Raw genomic sequence first — 27,704 nt, forward strand, 5'->3', positions numbered from 1 at the left:
GAAATCTGACCTATATAGCATCTGACCCCAAAGAATGTCTGTTTCCAGAAATTCCCACTCACTTTCTAGCAGACCAACTAGTTAATGAGTAGTTTACTACACTAGCAGTGTAAAATTAGTACCCTAAGTATATAATTTACAAATGCAACCAAATACCCTTCAAAAGATGAGAGGAAAAAAAGTAAAAACACTGGACTGCTTTATGTTTTCTTCTAGTAACTTAACCATTGCATAACTCAAAAGAAAACACAAAGAAACATGAGTAATTCCTGTGCTTGGAAGCCAGTGGTTAAGATATAAAACAGCAGCAATCTCTAAGGATGCTCGAAGAAACCTCTGGGCTTTACCACACAATTCATGCTTCCATGCATACGTTGACTGCACATATAGAACCTAGGAACTGCCATACTGAGGAACTGAATTGCTCATCTTAGTGTTCAGTAAGGGAGTGTGTAGTGCATCACATTTATACTGCACTGACAATAGCAGCTCTTTATCCTTAGAGCCTTCAGACAACTGTCCAGCCTATGCCCTGACACATGTGGTATTACAAGAGAGTAATACATTATATATATATATAGATATATATATAAAATATATATATATAATATAATGATACTATCCAATCCAAAAGTTCTTCCCCAATACACAACAAAAACTTAAACTGTAAGTTACATTCCTGGCCCCACTGATGTCCTACACAGAATTTCAGCATTGAAAAGTTCACCCACCTGAGCAACAGTGTGGCTCAGACCTCATACATTCATCTTCACCTTCTTTAAAATAAATAAGATACAGCATGGAATCTCAAGATACCATGAAAGCCAGTTGTTTCAGAATTGAACCCCGCAAAAATTGTTCTTTCATGATGCACTCATTATAGGTACATAAGCTCTTGTCATATTAAGAAAGAAAAATTCACAAAATAAGAAACTGTGTTCCTTTTCTTTATTATGAAGTACCAATACCTTGCATACAACATGCAATTTATTGCTTATTGACATTATTGCATATATCAAAGGGAAAAAAATCAGCCAATATCATTTTATGCAAGCTCCTAAACTGTTCAAACAAAATACAGAAATGCTTTACAATATCACTGAAATGCTAACAAATAATTCAGATTTTTTTCTTATAATAAAAAGTATATTTAAACCTATAATACTTAATCATTCACCTTACTATGACAGATTACTTTTATCACCAATCTTCAGAATCGTTATATTGCATTTTTAAGTTCTTGCGCCATGATAAGGATTGCTACTACAATCAGGTCACGTTACTAGTTGAATTTAATAATGTGATCCTGACATTTTGTGACAGTATTAGAATTTACTGCAATCCAGATTGTCAAGATTTACCAGAAATCAGTCTAGCAGGATCTACAGTTTTCATCCTTGCTCTGCACATCAGTTAGATAAACTCATCAAGTTTCTTCTTAGACAGAAGATTATATAAACGTTTTTGAATTACAGGCTCCATTACTTATGCCTAACTTGTAACTCATTTGTTCCAAACAGGTTTTGTAATTTGATTTTATAACAGGTTAGCTGTGCTTATTCTACATATATAGGTGTCTGCCAATATTGAAGAAAACACTGGTAAATGCATGCTAGAAGCAAATCCAGGATATTTGGATGTGTGCATATTAAGTGTGCAAATTATATAGCCGAGCTCATGATTAGCCCTTTTCCTCCCTTCCCCCTATGATTTGATGGATTTTTCTTGTGAAACTGGAATAGGATTACTATAAACAAAACCACATTGCATTTAAAATTTTGTATTCGTTATTACAGCTTAGTATAAATATTTAAATGTTGCTTTCAAACTTAGCAAATTTTTAAAAATACCAAAACTTTAAAACTTAGAAGACAATTTACATGCAACGTGTTCCATCTGGGTGCAGATTCTCATATACTTAAATACTTCTAGGCTCGTAAAAGCATGTCCTGTCCACAAGACAAGTACAATGTTTGACATCCCACACATAGATTAAAAATAAAGATACAATACAGAATATTTTATTTGCTCTTATATTTTCAATTTCAGTAAGTAGGAAGTTATAAATAGCACACTGAATCATTATATGGTTGATACCAAGCCATGCTGAACTCTTCATACTTTACTCTCTTAAAGACACTTCTTTTACTTACAAGAAGGTTAAAAATGTATATACTTCATAATAAACAGATGCCCTCTCAGTGCAGGACATCACACAATGAAACTGTTCTCAGAAGAAATTTTGCCAAAATATTTCTTATACCAAACAATAAAATTTATTCTCCATAGCTACCTTCCATTCTTCACTGAGCTATAAAGTGCTTGGTTATTATAAATAGAACAAGAATGTCAAAGGAGGTAGCTAGTAGAAATTTTTAATGGATAAGAAACCTTACGAAGTGTTACCATCTAAAAGTATGACTTGATGCTTAATCCCAGATCCCTAAACAACCCAGGCAGCACATATTTCATCTTCTCTGCCATAAAAACAACTTTCAGGTTGCTTTCAGAAAATCCTAAGACCTTCACCTGTCTAACAGAGATTTTATCCAGGTTTGGATTAATGTTAAAAGTTCATAAATATTATCACTATTTCCATTTGACTGCTATCAATCAGAATATCAGCAATGCTTGCTGATAGTACTGTTCTTTTTCTGGCTGTATTCCACAGACAGAGAAATTTGACCAGGAGCAAACTTCCCCTCGTGAAGTTCCTTGTAGCTAGATAATGCTGTTGTACAGTAGGCTATTAAAAATATCAAAGGGGCTTGTGATACTTTTCAAAGTGTTCTACACTTGCACTTTTTCATCTGAAAATTCTAGTCCCTTTCTGTTTGCTTTACCAATGGTTTTCAGCAGCAGCCAACACCACACCAGACCCTAAACTGGAGTAATTGTAAAGCAGCCCTTTATTTTCCTCTGAATGGCTCAGCAGAAGCATCACAAAATTTTTCAAACTTCTCTATTAAATGGTCTTTTACAGAAAGCTTGTACGTACATATGCTTAAACACACACAAGGCCATGAGAAAAAGTCCTCTTCATACAGTAATCAACAACTGGTATTCCATTTTATACAGCTTGAAAATTTTAAAGAATAAAGTTTCATTTTCCATTGCCAACAGAGACACAGAAACACCTAAACCTTTCTGCTACGTATCAGTCTGCTGTTGTCCCAGCTACAGCAGTAGGAAGACATCTGGATCTCTGTGTGTGTACTCAAAACCTCCTCCTCCTCTCCTCTTTAAGCCTGCCTGAATGCATGTCTTGGGGTGACTTTATGATGTGTATCCCATGTCGCTGGCCTATGCCCAGGAATTAACTTTGTGCCTTTCTATGCCTCTAAACTGATGCATTTGCTCACTCATGTAAGCTTTTATCCTTAGGGTAACGTTAGTTCTGCAATATAAGTAATCTTCTCCCACAATATTTTAAGTAAAGTAATTCTCTTCCAAACACTGTAACTAATTTACCTTTTTAAAAACTTTAGTACAAAATTTGGAATTGTTAAGAATTTATATATTAAGTCAGCTCTCCTCATTTTCCTGTGCATATATTTCATTATTAAATTGATTGTTTTTTATGCAATTAAGTTATTAAATTACTGAGCTCAGTCAAGATAGCAAGTACTTACAGAGGTAGAGTAGGCTTCAGAGATGTAATTCTTACCACTGAAGAGTTCACACAAATAACCCATACAGCATCTCGTTTTGTGAGATTTTCCACTGAAATCCACTGAAACACTCACTGAGAAAATGAGTATTTGAAGTATAATTCCTCTCTGCAAGTACTGATTCCACAAATCAGTTACAGAAAGCCTGACCTACCCTTCTCCTGTAGAGTTCTGAATGTGATATTTACTCATCTTTTGATGAAAAATTAAAGCCATAAAAAAGGGTTAACTTGCATTTCTACATACAGCCTAACGGGTACAAATAGTCTCTCCCGTGATCAGCGAGCTAATTTTATGTCACCTGGTATTGAAGAATGGAAAAGAAAAGATAAACAGCAGTTTTTACAAGAGTCACTCCTTCCATTTGATATGCCTACAGAAAAGACACCTTTTTGGTGACATGCCAAGAGTCTGCTTTTAGAATGCATCTGTTAAAAATAGAAGTTTTAAGCCACTAATAAGATATTACATTCAAAAGCATTTGTTACAATGCTAATTATCATGCATTTACTTTTTTGCATAAAAAAGCAAAGACACAAGCTTACAACATTAAATTTCATTATTTCACCACATTTTTAAAATTAATAAAGTGCAATTAAAAATGGGTTCCTCAGCTATCTAATTTGCTGTATTATAAGCTTTTAATGGCAGGTAAAAAGTGCCCTATATACTACTGTATTCAGTACATCACAACTTTGCTGCCTGTTTACTAAAGTCTTTGCTGAAACCACAACTGTTAATAGTTTTTTCATAAGAAAATTTTCTTCTGATGCATCAGGACATAACTGTAATAACTTTTTAAAAAATGATAAAATTTGAAGCTAATGCATTGCAAAATAAAATTTTAATTACACTAATTTTGTGCCGCAATCCAAAATACTAGGTGTTCTGAAAGAATTTGTCCTACTGCTCTTCAATTCTGGACTGTTGGCCAAAGTGTAGTATGCAGAGTTTTGGATTGTTTTTTGTTTCTAAATCTAGTTTTAACATTAATTTAACATTTTATTATAGCTTGACTTACTTTTTTTTTTTTCCCCTATCAAACACAAGTCTATCTAGAAGTGGAAGAAGTAGACCATTTTAATGAATGGCCTCTACTGAGACCAAAATATTTAAAATACTGAAATATTAAAATCAATGCTAAGAAATTATAAATTTCAGATACTTTTCATGAGTTATCACCCCAAGAGTTTCTCCAAATCATCTTCTCAATTTTCTCATCCTACTTCCCTAAAAAGAAAAGCAGACTTCTGCTTTCAAGCATAATTCTCCAAAATGCTTGAATTTACTCAATTTATTTTAGAAAAGAACAAGCTATTACAAAATTATTAAATCACAGGGATCTAGTGATTTAAAAAGCAAAGAAAAGAGTATTTCATATCCATCTTTAAATCATAAAGATGATAAAAACACAGCCTTTTCACAATTTTGCATTAGGTACACTGAAATCACATTTTAAAAGATACCAGGTTCTGCAAATTAGCATAAAAGAGAGTCTATTTCTTGGAGCAAAGCAAGTCACAGGATCAACTCTCACAGACTGTGGATTTACTGGTACCCAAACGAGGCACTGTGCTCACTCAGATCATACAGCTCAACAGATTAATTGCTAACTCTCCCAAGGCATAAATAGATTTTTTTGTCTGTAGGCCTGTGAAGTACTAATAATCACAGGGTCCAAAAAACACAAGTACTAACAATCCTTGCTATCTCCCTTAAAAAGGCAGGATTGGGAAACTGTTTTAGAAAAAAAGCCTGCCCAGCTGAGCAATGGAGCTAGGCTGTTAAAAGTGCATTTTACACAAGTCCAAACAATACTCCCTGACAGCATTTTAACTGGGAAACTAAACTCATTGCAGCTGCCTTGGTAAAAAGGCATTTCAGCCTATGCATTCCTCTTGGGTCTTACATCCAGCTTCTGTAAGCGGGGAACGCTGAGTCCCTCACCAGGGAGGACAGCACGGGGCACTCACACCTCTGACTAGGGAGGGGAGAGCTCACATCACCCAGCTTTGTCAGCTGGAGCAGGACTAGTCACCCAACACAGGGCAAATATGCTATCTTTCTCTTTGAAAAGAAATTGCTTTAACAGATTGCTACAATAATTGGGATGTGCGCTAAAGTCTCAGTGAAAACAGACACTTTTAGCAAACCTACACCAAGGAAAAAAAACAGAAGTTAATCAGTCCCAATTCCAGTTAAAAGAAGTGAAACAAAACAAATTTACACTTAAATATAGCTCTCAAAATTATTTTAAATAAAACAGAACTCAGAATTTCCTCGAATTGTATTATAATTGAGATTTAAGACTATTCCTAGATGGCAGGATTCCTCTCTGATGACCTCCAAGCCTTCAAGTTCACAGAAGGAGGAACTGAGTACCTATTGACAAATGTGTGGTATAAAAAAATATATGTGTCTACAGAGGTCAACTGTTCCTTCTGCAGAATTACCATACAGCTTTAGAGGAGTTTGGCACAGTTGATACAAGAGCGTTTTTAGTCAACACCTCAGATTTCTGACTTGATTAACAAGGAAAATGTGACCAAAATTCTGAACACTTCGTATCAAATAGGTCATTTCTGTGATAAAAGAAAAAGGTATTACTGAAAGTTACACATCACATATACAGAAGATTTTTATTTCTTTGCTATTAAACTTTGAATCCAAATAGCCAATGGTTAAAAATACTCTGAGAAGAACTGCAGCCCTTCTCAAAGGTAGTAGCAGCAAAGGAAAAAGCGCTTCAGTAAGAATTATGCCATTTCCACGCATCATCTACCATATTAACTTACAAAAAAAGTTCCATGGGGAATTTAGATGTACTATTGCATGTAACCTAGCACAGCAAATGGTAATCCTTCCCATCAAAATGGGAAATCTAACAACTTTTAAGAAATCATATGATCTTATAATACAGCATTTTAGATAAAATTATTTCATAAATTTCCCAAAATGGTTTGCATTCATATAAGGCAGAAAAAAAAGCAGTAAAAGACTTCACAGAATCAAAGCCAAATTTTTAGCTTTTCTTGCAAAAATTAAAAAGTTGTCAAGAATGAAATCTTGATTGTTATTCCTAGAAGAAACCATAGAAATGTGCCTGGAAAATTGCACCATAATCAGGAGTTTGGGGAATTTTTCATTTTCTAAAAAAACAGATACGTCAGTATTCACTGGATTTATAAAACATTTTGATCAGAGAAACCTGAGAAAAACACTTTGAACACACTGGTGGACAATAAGCAAGTAATCAGTCTCCTCCTTTCTAATTTCTGATGCTTGCAACTGCTTAGATCAGGCATGTGGAACTCATCTGTGTGAGCTTTTGCTTTTATTCCTCACTGGACAGGATCCGCAAAGCGTGGCCCTGGGTGTGCAGGCAGTGTGGCTAGGGAAAGAGTAAGATCAGTACAGAGGTAATACCTTGTTTCCATAATAGGAGCATTCCATGGCAGAAATGTGCACTGTTTCAGTGAACCCAAAATATTTTCATAGCAGAAATTTCATTTTATGTATGATTTCTAGGCAGATTTTCCATTTCTATGAGTTTTCGCTTCGTCCTGTCCAATAAGACAAATGACCTTGTAGCATCCTTTTGCAATTTTGACCATCCACATCACATTCATAATATCCAAGACAACACTTGAGATAATCCAGGCACTCTGGGCTGCAAATCCTAATCTCTGGAAACCTTCTGTTCCAAATGAAGAAATTACATGGCTGTAATATACAGGCATGACGGCAATCCTCACCACGAAGAACACAACTGTCATCAGCACACCATTGATGATGTTGGCCTTTGAAGATCTGGGATATCCCAGTACTTCAAAAAACCACCTGCAAAAGAAGTGTTCACAAATACCAGGCAGACTTGAAGCCATCTCATTAAAACTTATTCTACGTCATGTTTCTTTTTAATTCATCATTTATTAATTCTTTCTACCTTTATTATTTCTAAATTATTGCACTGTGTCTTGGCTTAGTTAAAAATTCTTCTGCTTAGCTGCACTTTTTACCCACCACTTAAGCCGTGTATGATATCCAGTATATTGCAGAATAACACACAGAATACCCTGATATGAATTGTAAACCAGTTGACAACCAATGTGCATTTCAGTGACTATTGTGTAATATACATTCATAAAATTATCTTTTAAAATCATAAAGACATATTTATTACTTGCTATTATAGTTCATACCAACAGCAGCTAAAATTCTCTTTGTTTCACTGAAAGCAATTCTAAAATTGCATTTGGATTTGGTAATCCAAGTGGAGCTCTAATTTCCCATAATTGGGATTTTCTGACTGCTTCTGTTCAGCCCAAAAACCAGAACATTTTCAGAACCAGACATTGTAAGCTCTTGATCATATCACATCTTGGAATATTATGCAATTAAAAAGATAAATCTCCCTCTCCATCTACTACTGGGTCATAAATGGGTTTTAAAAAAGAATTCTTGCAAATTTATTCCTCAGTAGCCAGGCATAATTTATCTATTGCCTAGCACACAGAACCCAAGGGTTGAAAAAGGAACAACAGACTCCTCTAATCCTTTGTTATTCACACTTAAACCAGAATAAACACAAGTAAAATTTGTGCAGCAATGGCAGGCAGAACGAGAGCAAAACAACTTAATGAGGGATGGGGAAAAGAATGAAATAATCTGGTTTTTTCCAGTAAGATACAAGGCTAAAATTATTTAACAAAAAACAGTTCTAAAACTGGTTTTAAAAGTAATGTTTAATTTAATTACCTACAGATTACAACCCAGGTAATTACAAATACACTAAAAAGATTTGCCAGACATCCAGTTCTAACAGAAATATTCCAGAAATTCATTAAGCATGCAATTAGGACAACTAAAATACAGGCACTCGAGGTGGCAGTCCAGCTCAGAAGCAGGATGCCTCACCACAGAAACACTTACTGGCATGATGAAGAGAAAAACCTGATATGTTTGGTCAGACTTTTACAATCAAAGCCTTTGCTTTCAATGATATATACAATGCAGAAAAAAAGTGATGTAAAAAATGGTTTTCAAACATACTGCAATATGCCAGTATAGGTAATTGGACATCTAGCAACTTCCTTCTCCCAGCAAATTAAAAAAAAAAAAAAAAAAAAAAAAGTCTGTAAATAACAGTTACCATTACAGTTTTACCCACACAGTTCAGAATTAATTATATAAATGCTGATACTAACATTAAATGATCTAAATGCTTGGCATGGAGACAACCTCCAATTAGAGAACCCTAACAACACAGACAGGAAATACACAGACAGTTCTGAGATTAGAATATCTTTTTATATTTTAATAAGAGCTCTTTTGGTAGTACTAAGAATGCAAACAAGAAACATAACGTAAGTCGTTATCATTATCCACTTCTTACTGTCTTAAGGGTCTGATTCACTTCAAATGTAATGGAAAAAAAAATCATGCACTAATGAGATGACATCCCTTAGTGCAAGGGACTTTATTATCTCCTGCAGCAATTTCTGCTTTTCTGAGAGAGTGTTAAATGTCAGTATTCAAAGACCCATAATCTCACCATAGGCATTTTGAAAGTATAACATAAATTACTTTTAAGAGCCAGATGTACCACAATACCTCCTAACGCCACAGTCCAAAAGGTAAGCGTCAGTGTAGGAACCCACAGGAACCCAGCATGACATCCTATTTTGGTAGAAGCTGGGACAACAGCCAGTCACTAGGGCATGAGTATCAATATAAAACCTTTTTTCTTCATTAAGTCTGAAGGAGCGTTTATTTAGTCTTTAGTTTCTCTGCACACAGAGCACAGGCTACGACACTGTAATCTACTCCTCAGCTGCACTGGGGCAGAGGAGAGCAGCCTTTGGAGAGCTCCATAATCTCACCCTCTCCTCCTGTATGTTTGAGTTTACCAAACTAATGTTCAAAAGGGATCTCAGCACAATCTTTTTTATTCGTAAGAGCTCTGAGGAATGCTACAGTGTCATAAAACACTTCAAAGATTACAGTCACAATGCAGTAATAGGCAATAGCCTGTCTGCAGGAGGAATACAGTTTCTATTTGCCTTATCCTTTCTCTAACAGACATCTGGAAAAGAAAACAGATGCTACACATGCATCAGTAAAGCAGGAATGCACTCCAAAAAGCATGGGTAAGAAAAAGGCATCTGATACACTGAAAGTTCTCATCCTACATTGCAAAAAATTGGAGGAAGAGGAGAAGACTGCAGCACTGCTCTGTACCAAAGCCCCTCACCTGAGGTGAAGCCTTTCTGGGCAAATTCCTATCCCCAGCTGCGTCCTGGTGGCTACAGAGTAAAGAGAGAGGCCACCCTCCCCACAGCACCATGAAACTCCAATGACAGCTTTCCCCTTGCAGCAAGGCTCTGACTCTGCAGGAAAAGCTTCTGCCCCTTTGTTCTCTAATCACAGGTGTGAAGACTTACTATTTAAGATATATTTAAGTGCTCAAAATACAGAAGTATTTTTGAAAGCAAATAAAGAATATACATTCATATTATTCTAGACATTCATATGCATATATTAATATTGATCCACATGTGTGGGATATTGGAAAATAGACTTCCAAGTTATACAGGGCAATGCAATTCCATTCTAGGATCCTGATGACAATATTATCTTGCTTCTTTTCCTGGTCCACGATACCAAGAAAAAACATCCATACTGAAGATGGCTTCATTATAAAAATTATATTAATATACAAAAGTTAGTAAACAATATTTTATTTGTGAACTTTTTTGTTTGGCATTCTCATAAAAATCTGGCATTTCATAAAAAACCTGGCCTAACCTAAAAAGGAGGTCAGGGATGAATACATTAGTTACACTGTTGCAGCTATAGCAGCAAAATGTTTTCATAGCAAAAAAGACTTTCATATAGTAATCCTTAGTTCAATATATATAAATTCCCTCTCAGCAGACATACAACAACTATAAAAAGACTTCCTAAGTGACAGAAATAATAATGCAGATTGAATTTTAAAAGAACTATGGAAAAACTCCCTGACCACTTACCGCTGATTGACAAAAGGAGTGGAGAACTCTGCAAGCAGACGGAAGTTTCCAAAGTAAGCCAGGAGACCTTTGCTCTGGTTAGCAAAACAAAAGACATACAAGAATCAACAATGTAGATGTGAAATTGTCATCGAGTCTCTAAGTGTACACAGAATGATACATTATCTCAACTTCTTCAATCAAACTGAGTTTGCCAGCTGAGGCCACCTTTCTTGCACTTTCAAAAGAAGGTTTATCACAAAAGCTGCAATTGTCCTTCAGGTATTTCCAATCAGTAGCTTCTTACTTCAAATAAATCTTTATAAGACCTACAGTTAAACGGCCATGGAAAGCTAACTAGAGAAGACCTGCACAAGTAGTCATAGATTATTAATTATCATCATAGTATTACTGTCTAAAAGAATTATAAGTATTTTTGACTTTTCGATGTTTAAACAAGCCCAAAGAGAAACACTGTATCCTGAAGAAAAATCTCCCTGCATTGTTTTAGGACCATATTTCGCGAAAGCGAAGACGAATTCTCAGCTCTTATGTGACAGCAGGAAGGGCACGTGAAGCCCTTTCTTCCCTCCTGCAGAGGGCAGGGGCGGCCCTTTCCAGCAGCTCTGCCAGGTCCCTGCCGTGCCCGTGGGTCGGAAGCCGGGCACAGCTCCTCCCTGTGCCACATTCACACCACACCCCTCCAGCTGAGCCCTTTCCTCCAAGTGACACAGCACAGCCTTGGATCTGCCTTATCAGCTGGTTGTGCTGGAAACAGTATCCACTTACACAATGGCTGGGTAAACAGCAGTTTGCAGATGTAGAGATAAAAAGGTCCGGGGGTTTTAATTTCCATAGGTTTCCTGATCAACCTATGGAGTGTGTGTCATGATTCTTCCTTCCCCCATCAAGCAAGCAAATACCCACAACTTCAAGCTTCTCATGTCAGTTTGCACTACACCAAACAGAAAATCTGTGTGTTTAACCAAATTCTTTCCTATCCTCAAAAGTCAATTTGGAAATAACTTACTTAGGAGTAACTTTCTCTGAAGACAACAGACTGGGAGCAACACACTGACATCCATGGGCAGAGCTATATCCACATAGTAATAAATGCTTCAGAAGAAGTTCACACTAACACTGTGCTTTCTGTTTCCTCCAGAAACAACTAATGAATTTTCTGTAACGGGGATTAGCCTTGGTAGTGGTATTTTCATTTATCTAATATTCAGCTCTAATTCACTTTCATCCATTATAATATTAATAGATGTAACTATCTTCAACCAGAAACAGAGTATTTATTTACTTGTCAGTGTACTTCAGCCCCTTTAAACTATTACATGGGAAATCTGACAGTAATCTGGCATCTCAACACTTTTAATATTATAAGCCTGGGATTCACACAGTAGGCAGGGAAAACATCATTACGGTTGGAAAAGACCTTCAAGATTGAGTCCAATAATTAACTGTGCTCACCACTAAAGCATATCCCCAAGTGCCACATCCACACCCCTTTCAAACTTCCAGGATGGTGATTCCACCACTTCCCTGGACACTTGCCTGACCACCCTTTCAGTGTAGAAATTCTCCTACTATCCAAACTAAACCTCCCTCACACAACTGTGGCCATTTCCCCTCATCCTCTCACTTGTTACCTGGGAGACAGAAGCAGAACATAAGCACTTGAAACCATTTCCTTCTAACTTTCCAAATATTCAAGCTTGTGGTTTTATTTAAAACCCTTTTCTATAACCATATGAAAAGCTCTTCTGTCAAAGTCTCTTTACAGCAAACACTGAGAAAAGTTTTTAAGTTCAATGAAGTTACACATTTTTGTTGGAGTGTAACATTGAAAAGGCATGCCCTTACCACAAATAACCGATAAAAACATTTAAAAATAATGATTCAAAGTATAAATATGCCTCTCATTAATTTTTTTTCAACATTAAGCAAATGAGGTCTATAAAAGCCATGTCTGTAATCTCATCTGCTTATGTTACAAGAAAATACAGCACTTACCAGTACAAAATAGTAAGCATACAGAGCTGCCAAGTGATGTATTACAAAAAATTTGTCACCAATTGCTTTCCAGTAGTAAATAATAAGCAACAGATCTACAAGAGAGCAGAAATAACTATAAAGAACAATTTATTATACAACCATTGACCTCAGAAGAGTTTTTCTAAGTTTTAGAGATATACCAAGATATGGCATCAGTAGAAACCCTCTGAATTAATGATCTCTGAAGAGAACATTTTTATCCTAAAGACTTTACTTCAGTCAAACCATTAAGCAGCAGTATTCTCCCAACAATTTCCACAAATGGTTACTTTCCACATCAATGGAACTACAGATGCAATAACCTTAGCCAAAGTATTTTGGAAGGAAAAGGTGGATCCTGAATCTCATAGTGACTTTTCACACTTATGACCCCAAAAATCTGGAACAAATGACAAAAAAAAAAAGGCAGGAGGGTCACCAGGGGGCATAGCAAGCATACAAATACGTGCAACAAATGCTACTATAGAGAACCTCTGAATCAAAAAGTAATTATACCAGTAAATAGGGAACCATTTACCAAAAATATTTTGCAAGAGGCATTTGGAGTAAGAATCATATTGGTTTTATTTAATCCAAATTTTCCAGTTACTTCAAAAATGACATGGCAGACCCAAGTTAGTGTTATAAAGAAAGCTTTAACATAAAACAAAGCAAGACAAACAACAACAACAAAAACTTTCTTCTCCCATGATGGTCTGAGAATTCAGAAGATTTTCTTTTCTGTATTGGAACAAGCAATTTCTGTCCCTACTTCCTGCAAATGAGTACTTTGGACTGGAATATTATTGACCAAGGTTCCAAATCGAAGACTTTACCCCTGTGCCTTGATCTCTTTTATATTCGCTATCCTCAGGCAGGGCTCTACATCATCTGACATAGCTGCTTCACTTCCTATTAATAATTAAACATCAACTATATAGGGAAGTGAGAGAGAATGAGTGGCCAGGTTGAGATGCCTGTTCAAAGGCATTCATTAATTCATAATGAAACTTTAATGTATAATTATTCAAAAATAGATACTGATTAATTTTAACATGGCAGATGAAGCTATGAAAAAAACCAGACACTTAAACTACTGCACAGTTTAACTGAGTATGCTGATCACCAGATTATCACTTCCACTGGGCTGAGAAATCTAGTGTGAGATAACTAAGTCCATGGCCCAGTCTCTAACCAGAGACTTCATCCTAACATGAGAAGTTTTCACTGAAAATAGTCCAAGTCACAAGTTTTTGCTTTGATAAGCCAGTATTATCCCCACACAACAAAAAAGAAAGCTCCAATCCATTTTTTGTAGCAAAATTCCCATGCCAGTGTTAGTTGACAGCAAAACTAAGAACATAAAACATATGGAGGAATAAATAACATACCAAGTAAATAATATTAAATTACCATGTTTTATACATGAATAAATTTTGACTTAAATGAGACTAAAAGATGGGCAGGCAGGATCCTATGGTATCATTTGCCTCAGCTTGTATCGAGGGTTACTAAAATTCTTCTGCCAGCATTGTGAGGTCACAGGAAGAAACTCATGATAGAAGAGTTAGGAGTTGTAGGCACTGTGAAGAGAGTGAAGGGCACTGCTCTAACACCTTCTCAATTGGCCAAGGGACAAAACTGAGCTGGAGCTGGTGGTTGCACATCAAACCATCACAAAGCCACACAGTGGCATTTCCTCAGTGCTTGAGGAGATAGTCCATCTTTCATATCCACTAGCAAGATCCTGTGATTTCCCCACAACCCACAAATCCATTAGTGATTTGAAAAGCCACAGTAGAAATTGTATTGTATGCACATATCACATCTTCACCATAGTGGCTCAGTATAAACATACAGGTATAGCGACTCAATAGAAATAAACAGGTTGTGCATGTTATATACATGTTGCATAATTACCAGAAATGAGGTAGCCTGTGGTAATAGCAATATTCAGCTTCACAATTGAAGGGTCACCCCTGCAAAGATACCAAAAATACATAGTTACAGCCTAATTTACAAAAGACATACACATCTCAAACACAATGCCCATCAGAACACATTATCCTTGGCTCATCAGTAAGGTATTATGCAATCTAGTTAAGAAGGGTTCTAATCATAAAAGTGGATTCCTTTCCCACCCAGATAAAAGATATCTACTAACCACCCTCATCACGATCAACCCCTGCCTTGGCATAGAGACTGCCCCAAGAGCCTTGCTAGAGACTTGAACTGACACCCAGCAAGCACTCTGAGCTGGCTTCTCAGGAAACTGAGGATAAAAGAGAACAGTGCAGTCAGTGCCTCTTAGCCCTTTAACTGACACTCTGTGTCTCCATTTTTGTCTTCTGCCAGTGCTAAAACTTTGGTAAGGATGATAAAAATATCTTGCTCAGCTGGTGCTTTTTATATTCATTTATAGGGATAAACAGAGCAGAAGGACACAGGAAAAGAATTATTTGCCAGTTCTTTGGAGCCAAAGAACCTTTGAGCAGAAATGCTTTTCAGAGTAGTTTCCACACCTTCTATCCCTTCCCTTTTGGTGCCAAACATTCAGCAGGCAAAGCTCTTGGTAGCACACACAACTTCCGTTTCTACAGAATGTTCAACAAACCCAAACTTGTGAATACAGCTCAAGAAAGGGAAGCATCCACATTACAGCAAGCAATGTTTGTTCTTCCCTCCACTGTCCTCTGTGCACTCCAACTTTGAGGAGTTTGGTAAGCAAGTCTTTTTTCCTTGGCATAAGGATTGGAACTTAATTTTTTAATTAAATTGTGCAACTAATCTAGCTATGTTTTGTGTAAATATGAATTGAGCTTCAAGTGACAGGTCAACAGATTCATAAAACGTGGACTGCTCAAGACAAGCTGTGAAAGTAAGCCTTGCTCTAAACCTTTCCAGAAAAAAGGAACCTAACTGTGCTTACAGCCAACTCCAATACAAAATCTGCCTCAGCCAGAACACAGTAAAATGCTATTACTTAACTATTTTTTCTTAATCCTGTTGGAATTGAGCAGTGGAAGAGATTTCCTGTATTATTACAATCTGATCACTAAATTCTAAGGCTTTCTTAGTGTCTAAAACTAACTGTTTCCCTCAGTGAGAGGATAGTTTACAGGAAAATAGGACTCACGAAACCAGAATTCTGCTGCTAGGTGAAGAAAAATCATTACCAGGAGAGTTTGGAGCTTACTCCATCTATTAAGACTGGCCACAGAGGCTCTTTTAAATACTGCTTGAAATAGGAACATTTTTCCATGGTTTCAAAACCTGATTTCATGAGCTACATAGGTTGTGGGCTGAGTGCTTCTTTAGGTTTAGACATAGAGCATAAACAGATGTGTTCTCATAACGTTAGCAGAAACTCTTTACATAGAGCCCTCATGTTAGAGCTCCCAGCTGCAGCAGCATCATAACTAAACTTTTAAGTGGTCCCAACACAGTTCAGCACATCACCACCAAGATTAAGCCTGTGCTCAAGAGCCTTCATATTCTCCAGAGAACATGCTAAGGACTGAGTATATGAAATTGGTTCCGTGATAATGGTAGACATGACTTAACTGGATGGGACAGGGAATGGTTCACTTTCCTTCTTTTTTTCCCCCCAGAGAATGGTCACTTTGCAACAAACCTTCTCTAGGCTTTCTAAACCAACACTTCAACAGCATATATGGCTGCACTGTCCATCTGTCACACCCCTTCAAGAGGAGTCCATGTTAGAATCCCAAATTAACCTCAATAAATGGAAAACTCAGAATTTAGTCTAAAATCTTCCAGATTTCTTGATCTATCTCCTTGAATAGAAAGTGCAATGGAATTAAAGGGCCCTGATGTTTGCAGGCCAGTTTTGATGCAAGCAAGAGTGTGGAATGACAAACAGAGAGTGACTTGAATAAGCAAATGGGAAGAGCTCTCTGGTGATTGCTAAGGAGGTATGTGTGGCAAACATGCACAAGCAGATAGAACAAATGAAAGCCCACATGACTGACTTTTTTCCAACTTCTTTGCAGATAGAGTCATATAAAATGCTAATCAAACACCAAACTTGAAAAACTGTAATGACTGTGAACAGTAATAGGAAAGAGCTTGTTCTCCTACGAAGCTACAACTTAATCCACTTATTTACATCTTCTCCCTCTCCTTATCTGATCTCTACCACCTCCACATTTTCTACCGTGTGATCCTCACCACCACAAAAACAATTTCTACACCATCTATGTTAGCTAGTCTCTAATACATACAGAAAAAAAGGAAAAGTTTTATGAGAAGTCCTAGACCATCAAAAAATGTATACATACACAACACTGATGCTTCTCTGGAGCTTACTGTCCAGCTTACTGCTCCAGTCTTTTTTATGGTCTACTGTATCCATTTTCAGGCATTACCTGACAGTAATACCACATTTTCTCTGCACTGAGCCCAACCCTTTGCAGGGTTCAATGGAGAACTTTCACACAGATAGACACTATCCAGATCTGCTACAGCTTTTCAATTTCACTTTTAAATGATTACTGTAAATAGCAGAGTTTCAGTCATACTGACTTAGTTACAGTTTACTCTTTAGCAATTTTATATGCTATTTCAAATCAATTGCTTGTATTTTATCTATTCCACTTCACAGAGACACACTGAAGACATTAATACTCACAAAATAATTATCAAATTTTCACATAGTACAGACATAAAAATGAACACATCACAACTGCATATTTTAATGGAAAATGAAACAATCATTCAGTACTTAATACATTGCAGGATTTTTTTTTTCTTCTCAATTATGTTATTTTTACTGTGTAAACACAACATATATGTAACATGCCTTACCAGATACGGTCAGCATTAACAGCATCATCGTACAATAAAATATATAGGCAAAACCCTCCAACCACCAAGGCGTGGAATGTGGACACTGTCCTGAAAAAGAGATCACAGTCACAAGGAGGTACTGCCATTCACAACTCCCCCTGCTTAAGGCAGGATGTTTCCAAAGGCATTCTCAACTGCACCCAGATACTTCTGTGGAAGACAATCATCTGTTCTCTATGCTACATCTGATCACTTACACAATGACAGGTGAGAAAAACAGTCAAAAAGAAGGACTCTTAAAATGGGGTGGGTCTCGTGATATTAGATACAAAATAGAGTCTATTATATCTTAATATAAAATATTAAGATATAATAAACTGAGATCCAAATTTTCCTCTAATTATTCCATATATTAATGAATCCTTAAATACAGTATGACATCTAGTTCTCTAACAAATGTTTTCTGTATTGTCCTATTTGCTGGAAAATTTGTATGCTTTTCATACTCAGATTAGCCCAAGAGTCCTGCAACAGCAGGTTTCTCCTTTCAGGCACCAAATTAAAAGACCCATAATAAATCTAGTTTGGGTTTGGAAAGTGGCATTAAATGAAAAACCCTAAATTTCAGATAGAATTTCTAGTGCATTTGAAGTAGATTCTGGTTTTCAAAGAGAAAACTTGTATAACAAAAGGTTGTAGCTGAGTACCTGAGGTATAAGAGCTACAGGTTTATATCAATTAGTAGCTCACAGCTTTGTATCGGACAAGAGAAGTATAAAATCAAACTCACAGTAATCAAGGTTGCCTTGTCCCTACCTGGGTATTGGACACTTTTTTCCCCTGAAGACAACAGTCTCCAGTATACAGGCTGCATGCACAGTGTAGATAGACTCTGCATGTTAACAAGCATTTACTTATAGAGAAATATCTATTTACAGAAGCCCCAGCAGGGTTTCTGCCAGCACACAGGCCAGGGCCACTCCTGCCCTATTGAGTCCACATGTATTCTTGGAAGGTAGAACAATGCAACAGGCATGAGTCCAAAATGTGTAACCTTCCTCCTCTAGCCATGGATTTAACACTGATATAAGCTGCATCTAATACTGTGTAACTACTGTCTGCTTTCCCACTTTCCAAGTGTAACTAGAAAGAAAAAAAATGATGTGAAAAAATATCCATACTGAATCACGGATACTGTTTGAAAGATGAGAACTAAGTTCAATGCTGTGTGATTGGAAACACTTCACACCATATTCACAGCACCAACAATATGCACACAAATGTACAGATGCTGTATTCTTGTCTTTGTACATATTGAATACATGTATTTGGAAGTCATTAATAATTTAAATGTCCTTAAGACACTCTCAGGAGTCTAAGCTCTACCATGCAAGATTTGAAGAAAACATCTTACTTCCTACAGAAGACTTTGCAAAGAAAGAGAAAGTTATAATCCCTACTCCATTTATATTGTTATCTATTGGCAATATGGAAGATTCTGTAACTTTTCATAAAGGAGACTGTATTTACAATTTTTTTCAAGAGTGTCCCTGTGCTATTTTCAGCAGCATTTTCAACAGTGTTCTAAAAAATGAATGATTAGTATAATATGAATAGTCAAAAGCTGGGTGAGAAAAATTAATAACCATTATAGCACAGGCTGCCCTCCTGCTCTCTCTTCTTTTAACAAAGACAGAAAATTTAATTATCAGAATTTTAATGATAATTAATAGTTTAATTAAAAGGTCTACTCTCGCAACACAGGATTTAAAAGGATAGGAACTTTTCTTTCTTCTTGAAAACAAAGTACAGCATGCAATACTAGTGTCTGAGAAATACCTGGAATTTTTGAACTTGAGGAGAAGATAATGCTGCAAGAAGGAAAATTTGTCCTAAAATATAGCTCATTAGTTTACAGTTGCAATTTGTCTCTGAAGAGGCTGTTTATCTGAACCTCAGTGTTTAGAATACAAGCTATACACAAGTAGAGCACTTGAAGAGGGTGAAATAAAAATAAAAAAAAAAAAAGAAAAGAAAAAGCAACAGATTTCCTCCTTAACTCTGGACTTTGAAGCTTCTCCGTAGAAGACAAGGCAGAAGGGAAATAGTACAACAGTCCATTTTAATATGGAATCTAGGTCAAGCTATCAAGCTCTGTACATTTCCTTGAAATTTTTGTCAAAGTTTACATCCTTTAACCCCTCATTAAGCTGCAAACAAAAAAAGTTGCACTGCTAAGCTGCAGATTTGCTCCTCTATTATTGAGTATACATATTTTTTTAAAAACTAATTAATAGCAGCACAAGCATGTATTATAGGAGAGATGACAGGAATATATGCACAACAACTTGAAGAGTTGGGACAAAATATAGCTTTTAACTCACTTTGAGTGTCTGCATACTTTAGATGCCAGAAGCAATTACTTTATTGGTTCATAATTCTTGGAAGGTCAGAATGAACAAACTGACAGCATGGAAAATACAGTCAAGAGCTGCAGCTCAAATGCTTGATTACAAAGCCCTCCAAACTGTAACAATATATTTTCAATGCTACAGCTCATTTCAGGCAGATGCCCTCTTCCAGACCCAGCTGAGCTGATAAAAATGCATAACCATCCTCTGTGCCAGTTTCCTTAGCACTGCCAACAGAATCATTTGTGTGTGCACTCCCTGCACCAGTTCAATATAGGACAAAATAGCAACCATCCACTTTTAAATAATTTAAATTAAACCAAAGGATTTTACTGGGACATAGTAACTGTCTCCACCTGCAGAGGTCTGCAGAATAAATACATACTCGTCTACATTCTCTGAACTTGCAAGGTACTCCTTGAGGTATCTCTTCATTTTGGTGAAATACTGGAGTGACAGGGCAGTTTGACAGAGCACTGTGTTTGGTTAGCAGAGCTGAAGTAACACAAGCACAGCTAGCCTTTCTTTCCCTTCATGCCCTCCTCAGTTATAACATCCACAAGATGTTGATGAACCATGCTTTGTGTTTCATGCCTTCTAACTCCAGAACTGGATGAAGCCTGGGATCATGACCCATCTGTGTCCTAACATCCACATCCTGCTATTAACCCCAAGGAAAAAAAATGTGCAAAGAGGTAAAAAAGGACATAGTCTGGGGTACTGTATCAAGTTGAGCAGTTAAACACCTTACTAGAAAGTAGCCCAGAGATTATGGAGCAGCTTATTTCCAGCACACTTGTGATGTGTAAAACAATTCATGTTATTATGCAAAGCACTACACCAGCATAGCGCTACCAGGCATGGGGTAAGTTCTCATAAAGCCTATTACGCAATTCAAGGGCCATTTGATGTGGCTTACAGACAATAGTTCAGCTTCAAATGGAAACAGTTTAGTTTACTTTCCCTGTCTGCCTCTATTGTTAATTGTAACAGAGAGATAAACCTAAGCTGCAGTGATACTGTGAACTGGCATCCTACACAGTTGTTCTGGCAGATAGGTAATTATTCGAAGATGGAACTGAAATCAAAATGGTGCCTTTAAGAACACTGCAAGTGGACATTTGCCAAATGGAAGGGCAAGGCTATTTGAGTTGTTAATGCTGCCTAGAACAATGGAAACCACTTTAGAAGTATCCACCAGATACTAAACAGCACTGAGGAAGAATCGCTTTAAATTAGGGGAACACCTGAAAAAATATTTTAAGGCTGTAATAGGCTACTCAAAGTCATACTGTACCAATTAATTCCAACTGGAGAACCTTGTGTACTATACAGACCCTTTCAGAGTAGTATGTTGCAAATAAAACCTCATTCATCATCCCATTTTCAATTACTATCTTAGGCTTCCTTTACGGCTTAAAAGATTCACTGGGTCAAACAAGTTTCTAAAAGTCCTGTATCTGAAGAGACAAGTGTAATGCAGGTAGATCCATCCCACTGACGGAAGTGCAGAAACACAAAGGGAGTGAGGAATGTTTTTGGACTGAGTTTCCACAACTCCTTCCTGCACGTGCACCCTGTGTCTGCTACAGCTTCCCCCTCCTCCTCCTCTTGCAGTCTCGTTCCCCAACACCACACACATGTACCTGACTCTCTTCAATACTGCACCAAAGCTTCATTAAATTCCTTGGAAAACATTAACTTATATAAAGCAGTTTATAGTGTAGTAACACCAAGAGAACAGAGAGCAAATTGTTTTGCTCCCAAAAGCATGACCAGAGATACACTGGGATTTAGAATAAATTGCAATAATTTTGATTTTCATATATGTTTGAAAAGGAATTTTATATGAATTTTATATCTCTTCTCTTTACTAGAAGCATCACAGAGCATCCCTTCAGCTTATTACCTCTCACCAGTCACTGTTTTCTTTTTTTACTCACCTTCACTTGGGCATCACTGTCTAAAAAAGCATTTAATGTACGAGTGTTTGTAATGCTGTGTTTCCATGAAAGGGCCTCAACCTTTCACATGCATAATTTGTTCAGTGCCTGGAGCCAGCCATCTGATCTTAACAGACATTTAACTAATAGGGCTTTCTGCAGTCTTACACATACACACACAGATGGTTCAGGTGTCCATGATTTCAGGTAGGTCAGTAGCTGCTGTTGTTTTGAACATCCTACCTTGAATTCCATTCAATCTTCCTTTTTTGGCTGAGATTGTTAAAACCAGGTGTTATTCGTGTTGACACCCAAGAACTTAAAACATGGAACAGGAGCTGAAATACAGTAAAACTGGCCACAGCAATGCCAATAGTCAGGTTGCTGAAGTAAGCCATTGTTCTTCAGCCTGTGAAGAGAAGCAGAAGGTAATTTCACTCTGTTCTCCATTTAACTATTTTAAGCAGACACAGAAAGTGTTTTTGACACCAAACTTGTCAACAGAAATATTATTCACTAAAAGTTTCTACCTGTTCAATATTTCTACTTAAGTATTAACAGTATAAAGTAGGCCCAAACATTTAAAATAAAAGTTACATTTTGGTTTTGTTTTTAACATTTGCGTATTATACATTTTTGTGGCCTAAAATTGCATATGTTTTATCTACACAGAAAGGGCAGTGGAGACCACTGACCAGCGCAACCACCAGCTCTGAAGCCTTCACTCCTGTCCCAAGAAGCTCTAAAGTTAAAACTTGTTTCATTATTGCCAGATTGACTGCTGCCAACACAATTTTAAAGTGCAACAATGAAATCTGCTAAGCATAGAAGAGAGGTTTTTGGGTCAGCTCAGAGAAGCAATATCCTCACTGCAGCTCTGTTTGTACACTTCCAGAGGCAGTAGTTCCCAATTCACACTGTGTTCACAGTTGAGAGCTTGTCCTTGTGATAGTCTGCAGGCTCTCACATTTGAGCTTTTTTCCTTCACAAAATTCCAAACTTCGCACAATTTCACACACACTGAAAGGCTTCCTATCATCACAGCTGATTGGCTTTTCAGTTGCTGGTTGTTCAGCTATTTCATGAGGTCTAAATACCAAAACAATTCCAAACGTAAGTGTCAGTCTCTAAATGCTTCAGCCATTTCTTCTGAGTCACCAGTATTTGCAACATTGAATGATATTTTCCCAGAAGCCACAAACTTCTGATATACATCTCCAATTTGACAGTGAAGTGGTTTATACTCCAAGACTGGCAAAAGTAACAAACTCAAAAAAATGTCAATTTATATTACATTGAACAGAAAAGGGGGAAAAAAGCCAAATGGCTTCATTTCAAATATTTAAATAATTATTTTAATATCTGTAAAAACCTGCCGTCGCTTATTTTAGTTTTATTTAAGAAAATATCTAAAAATAAAATGAAGATTTATAGCATAGCATAATTTGATGTTACTACAGAAACCTAATGGTCAACAAAAGTGATCCATTATATAATACATTTATGTCCACCTTTATTTCACATGGATTACAGATTGACTGAACACGCCTTAGATTTTCGCAACTCTATCTGCATTGCCAATGGTAAGAAACTTGAACTTCAGGAGAAAAAAATTGAAAAAAAGTCCACCATAATAACAAAATAACAACTTTTTAAAAAATTAAGAACACTGTTCTCACTTTGGGGTGTAAATGGTGAGTATATTGAAATACATATATCAGAAAAAATATACTTTCATCTTCAAAGATTTAGAAACAGAAGGTTCAATGGTCTCAAATTTCTCCCCCTCAACCTCTTTCTTTTCTATTTATTCTCCCCAGAACTGAAGTTAATAAAACTTCCTCTGACTAGTACCCACAGAGCTACATGTATAAAAACAGAATGCAGGACAAGTAAGAGCAGAATTTACTGAGTGAAACCTGCCTCTATCATCCGGATTTCAAGTGCTTACTTCAGACCAGCTTTAATTCTGTCCTAGGGACTCCACAGCTCTTGGAACATATTTGATGTGCTCCTAGGGCCTATCTTCCTGCCCAGTTGAACCCAAAAGGAATCCAGCTTGCATGCTCTGGGACAGCTACGCAACACAAATCAAAGGGGGTGACCAGATGATACAGTTTGTAAGTGCATTTTTAATCCAAACTAAAATCTTCATGTACACAAGCTGCAGTGCATTGTATCACAATTGATTCCAGTTGTTTTCTGATGACCTGTTCTAATGCAGCAGCATATAAATCCTGCATACTTTTTAATGTTACTCTATCAACACCTCCAATTTCAATTACTATCCTGAATATTCACTATTCTTGATTCTCCACATATTTCTCCCTTTGCCTCCACTGACCAAGAAGATACAAAATACAAACCAAACTTTATACCTTTTTCACATAGTTTAAAGTACCAGAGACAATGGGTGTTAGGCTAAATTTTCTAAAAGCTTACCATTTAAAGAATAAAACAATCAATTTAGTATCTACCAATTTAAAGCCGCTGAGAAGCACTGCACAGTGTCCAATTCCAGATTCTACCCCCAGGGACAAAACTTTGTTATTACGTTATCTCATTTGTAGCAACCAAGTCTTCTCTTGGACCATGTAAGGAAAAAAAACTCAGTTGGTTTAATTAATGAAGGAAGCTGAAATCCAGGTTAAGTACAATTCTCTTCAGAAAAATGGCAAAACCACTGAGCATCAATCACACCTACTTCATCCTTTTGATGAAATACAGCAATTCTCATGATGCTACATTTTATTCATCTGCAGTGACTGCACTAATACCTCTGAGTTTCAAAGACATTGACATAATCTCTTGGACAAGAGAAAACCATGCTTTGTTTTGTTTCCTTAGTACCAGAAGATTTTATTAGATAAGTAATGCTTCAGCATTTGACAGGTGTTCATTTTAGTACAGATTATGGAATTAAACAAACCTTCCAACCATCCCTTGAAAGAAATGCATTAGAAGACTAATCTTTCTCCTAAGGAGCCTGTGGAGGGAACTAATTTTTAAAAAAGGTACTTGCATGGAAAGCGTATGATCTGACTTTCAGCAAATGCAGAACCATGAGGTCCACAAAGGAGAAACCAATGATAGTTTTAGAGATGAAGAAAGGCAGAGAAGAAATTAATCACTAAGCCTCTGTGGTTGGTGTCACAGACACTCAAGTTTTTGCAAGTCTGATTTCATATATGCTTATCAAGATGCTGTTTAAGTATATTAACTACCAAGGGCAGAATAATTTCATGTTTTACTTCAGCAATTAAGAGCGTCATATTTTAATTCAATTCAAGGACCAGCTGCAAATATAGCATTTCACATGTGACGGAAAAACAGTTCAGCTATAAACACTTTATCATATCTGTAGGTTATTTTCTCATATCTCTAGGTTGTTTTCAACTGTATCCTGTTTAACATGAAAATTAACTGTTGTTTACCAGATATTCTTTCCATTTACAAGAAAAATTATGTGCGTTGCTGAACCTAAACGGTTTGTTGCATTGTGCTTGTTGACTTAAAACAAGCACAATAAGCTTCTGATTACAAATTTCTTTGACAGAGGCCAAAGTCAGTAAGTCAGGCAGCTTCAAATACACTGTGGGGTTTTTTCCAAGTATCTTCTTGTAGCTGTACAGCAAAGTCTGATCAAGATACAGAACTTCGTGGATTATGCATGAGCAGACACTTTATCACCCAAACTGCATAGTCATTGATTACTGTTCTGTCAGCTGATACAGGGTTTGAGTTAATGGGAGGCTGGGTGGGGAGGAGGTTTAGTGTAACTACTTTGTAATTCAGGAAAAACAGTACTGTGTACAGGTTGGTTCTTCACCATTAGTATTTGCCTTGCTTACTCAAAATTACTGTCTTAACCATTAAGTTAACTACATATGATCAGAACTTCACTCTTGCAGCTTTTCAATGTAGTCTTTAGGTAAATAAATATTACCAAATATTTGAAACTAACATTTTTCAGCAAGGTATTGCTTACATGCCTAGTGTAATTTCAAACTACTCTATTGACCCAGTAACTCTGGAAAGGTTAATAACAAAGGGTTTTTCATCATACTCCACAAGAGCTAAAAATACGTTGGTTTTCATTTGCTATTAACAAATATGCAGTGGTTTTCCTGCAGTTCTGTTTCTACTTGAAATTTAGAAGAAAAAACTCAACAATATTAAGATGCAACATCCATTCATCCCAATATGAAAACACTATGAACTCCTGATAGAAACAAGTTGGCACTTAATGAAAGAGTATAAAGGAGCAGAAGAGTTATCAAGTGTTGTACCATCAAAAGCATTTAGCATTTATGTTCTCCTCATCTTACTGTTTCCACATCAATTTTTCACATCACAAAAATAAGAAATGTAGCAGTATAGCCACAAGACATGGTAAGAAGGTGCAGTGGAAGGTTTAAGGCCCACAGCCCTTACTTTGCTCGAGACCGGATTTCAAGATGAGTTGGATCAATTTCCAAACGAGATTACACCGTAAAGCTGATAGTGATACCAGGACATCGCATGAAGTACTGTGCTCTCCTGATCCGCTTAAAACTGAAAGCCAAATCCAATAGCTGTAAAACTTGTCACACCTATGTGCAGAGAGCAACATTGGACTACTGACTGTTTGCACATTTGATAATAAGCCCAGTAATAAAACATCTGCAGTGCTGGAGCTTTGCTGTGCACTTGGTTCTGAATAGTAGTTCCTATTATTGATATCTTACTTACCTCAGTAAGCAGCGTTAAGGAGAACCGCAACAAAATTCAAGCTACTCACACTTAAGCCATTCCCTTTTCTATTTAAGGCTATTCACACCCTAAACTCCACTCAGCTTTCTGCTCTTAGAACACCAAAGAAACCAGCAGATAAGGTACGCTTTTCATAAAGACAGGGTAGCCAACGTGAGGTGCCCGCTGATACCATTTACCGAATTTCCTCAAACCCCCCAAGCAGTCTGGAGTCGCAAAGCCCTGAGAGGGAACCCGCAAGACTTGGTGGGCGCGGAGGGCCCCCAGGCTGACCCCGAGGGGCGCTGCCCCCGAGCCGGGCATTACCTCGCCGTCCCGGTCACCCGCGGCGCCCGCCGTTTGCACCGACCCGAGCGGCCGCCGGGCGGGCGGGCAGGAGCGCGGAGGCAGCGGGCAGGAGCGGGCAGGAGCGGGCAGAAACGCGCACCCACCGCGCTCGTTCCGGCCGCGGGCAGGCGCTGCCGCGGCGGCGGGAGGAGGCGGCCCCGCGCAGCCCTGCGCTGTCAGCGCGCCCCGCGCCGCCGGCTGCGGCCCTGGGTCCCCGGGGACGGCCCCGCGCCGAGGGAGGGAACGGACCGCTCCGCGCAGCCCCGCGGGGCGGGGGAAAGCGGCCGCGCCGCCCCCGCCCCGCCAGCCCCGGCCTCTCAGCGCCCCACCGCTCTCATTCCCCACCCGCCGCACCTGGGAGCGGGGCTACGGGGGCTGCGGCGCCGCCTCCTCCTCCTCCATGCCTTCCCCGCGGTGTCGGGGACGGGACAGCCCTTCCTGGGCGCAGGATGCTCCGGCGGGGATCGGGTTACGGCAGCCGTAGCCTTAAAGGGGCCGAGCCGCCGCCGCCACCTGCCGCCGGGCTCCGCTCGCCGCCTCCGAGGGGACGCGGCTTCCCCGGACCCTCCCTCCGTCCCGCCCGCCCCGTGCTGGCGGCCGCCGCCCCCTCTCCGCAGCCGCCCCCTCTCCGCAGCCGCCCCCTCTCCGCAGCCGCCCCCGCCAAGGGCCGCGCAGAGCGGGGCTCGCTAGCCCACGGAAATCGCCCGGGAGCATTCCGCAGCTCCTCAGCGCGACCCGGAC

General features: G+C 38.0%; 1 protein-coding gene across 2 annotated transcripts; it reads right to left on the reverse strand.

Moving 5' to 3' along the window:
• Window positions 1-930: 930 nt before the first annotated feature.
• Window positions 931-27,515, reverse strand: TLCD4 (TLC domain containing 4). 2 transcript variants are annotated; one of them, XM_032118411.1, is made up of 7 exons: window positions 27,318-27,515; window positions 22,128-22,293; window positions 17,549-17,638; window positions 14,642-14,700; window positions 12,701-12,795; window positions 10,703-10,776; window positions 931-7,511 (listed from the first exon to the last, which is right to left on the reverse strand). In XM_032118411.1, the coding sequence occupies exons 2-7, from the start codon at window positions 22,280-22,282 to the stop codon at window positions 7,196-7,198; spliced, it is 789 nt and encodes a 262-aa protein (XP_031974302.1). In that variant the 5' UTR covers window positions 22,283-22,293; window positions 27,318-27,515; the 3' UTR covers window positions 931-7,195. The 2 variants fall into 2 exon arrangements, with proteins under 2 accessions (XP_031974302.1, XP_031974303.1); XM_032118412.1 differs by lacking the exon at window positions 27,318-27,515 and adding an exon at window positions 26,943-27,095.
• Window positions 27,516-27,704: the final 189 nt, after the last annotated feature.

This window comes from Corvus moneduloides, chromosome 9 (genome assembly GCF_009650955.1).
Source record: "Corvus moneduloides isolate bCorMon1 chromosome 9, bCorMon1.pri, whole genome shotgun sequence".
Classification (NCBI taxonomy): Eukaryota; Metazoa; Chordata; class Aves; order Passeriformes; family Corvidae; genus Corvus; species Corvus moneduloides.

Excerpts from the sequence above, each read along its gene's own strand:
- TLCD4 (XM_032118411.1), bottom strand. The coding sequence starts at position 22,282 with ATGGCTTACTTCAGCAACCTGACTATTGGCATTGCTGTGGCCAGTTTT. Across the intron at positions 14,701-17,548 it reads GTTAATGCTGACCGTATCTG|GGGTGACCCTTCAATTGTGA; the intron begins GTAAGGCATGTT and ends GTATCTTTGCAG. Across the intron at positions 7,512-10,702 it reads ACTCCTTTTGTCAATCAGCG|GTGGTTTTTTGAAGTACTGG; the intron begins GTAAGTGGTCAG and ends CTTCTTTTGCAG.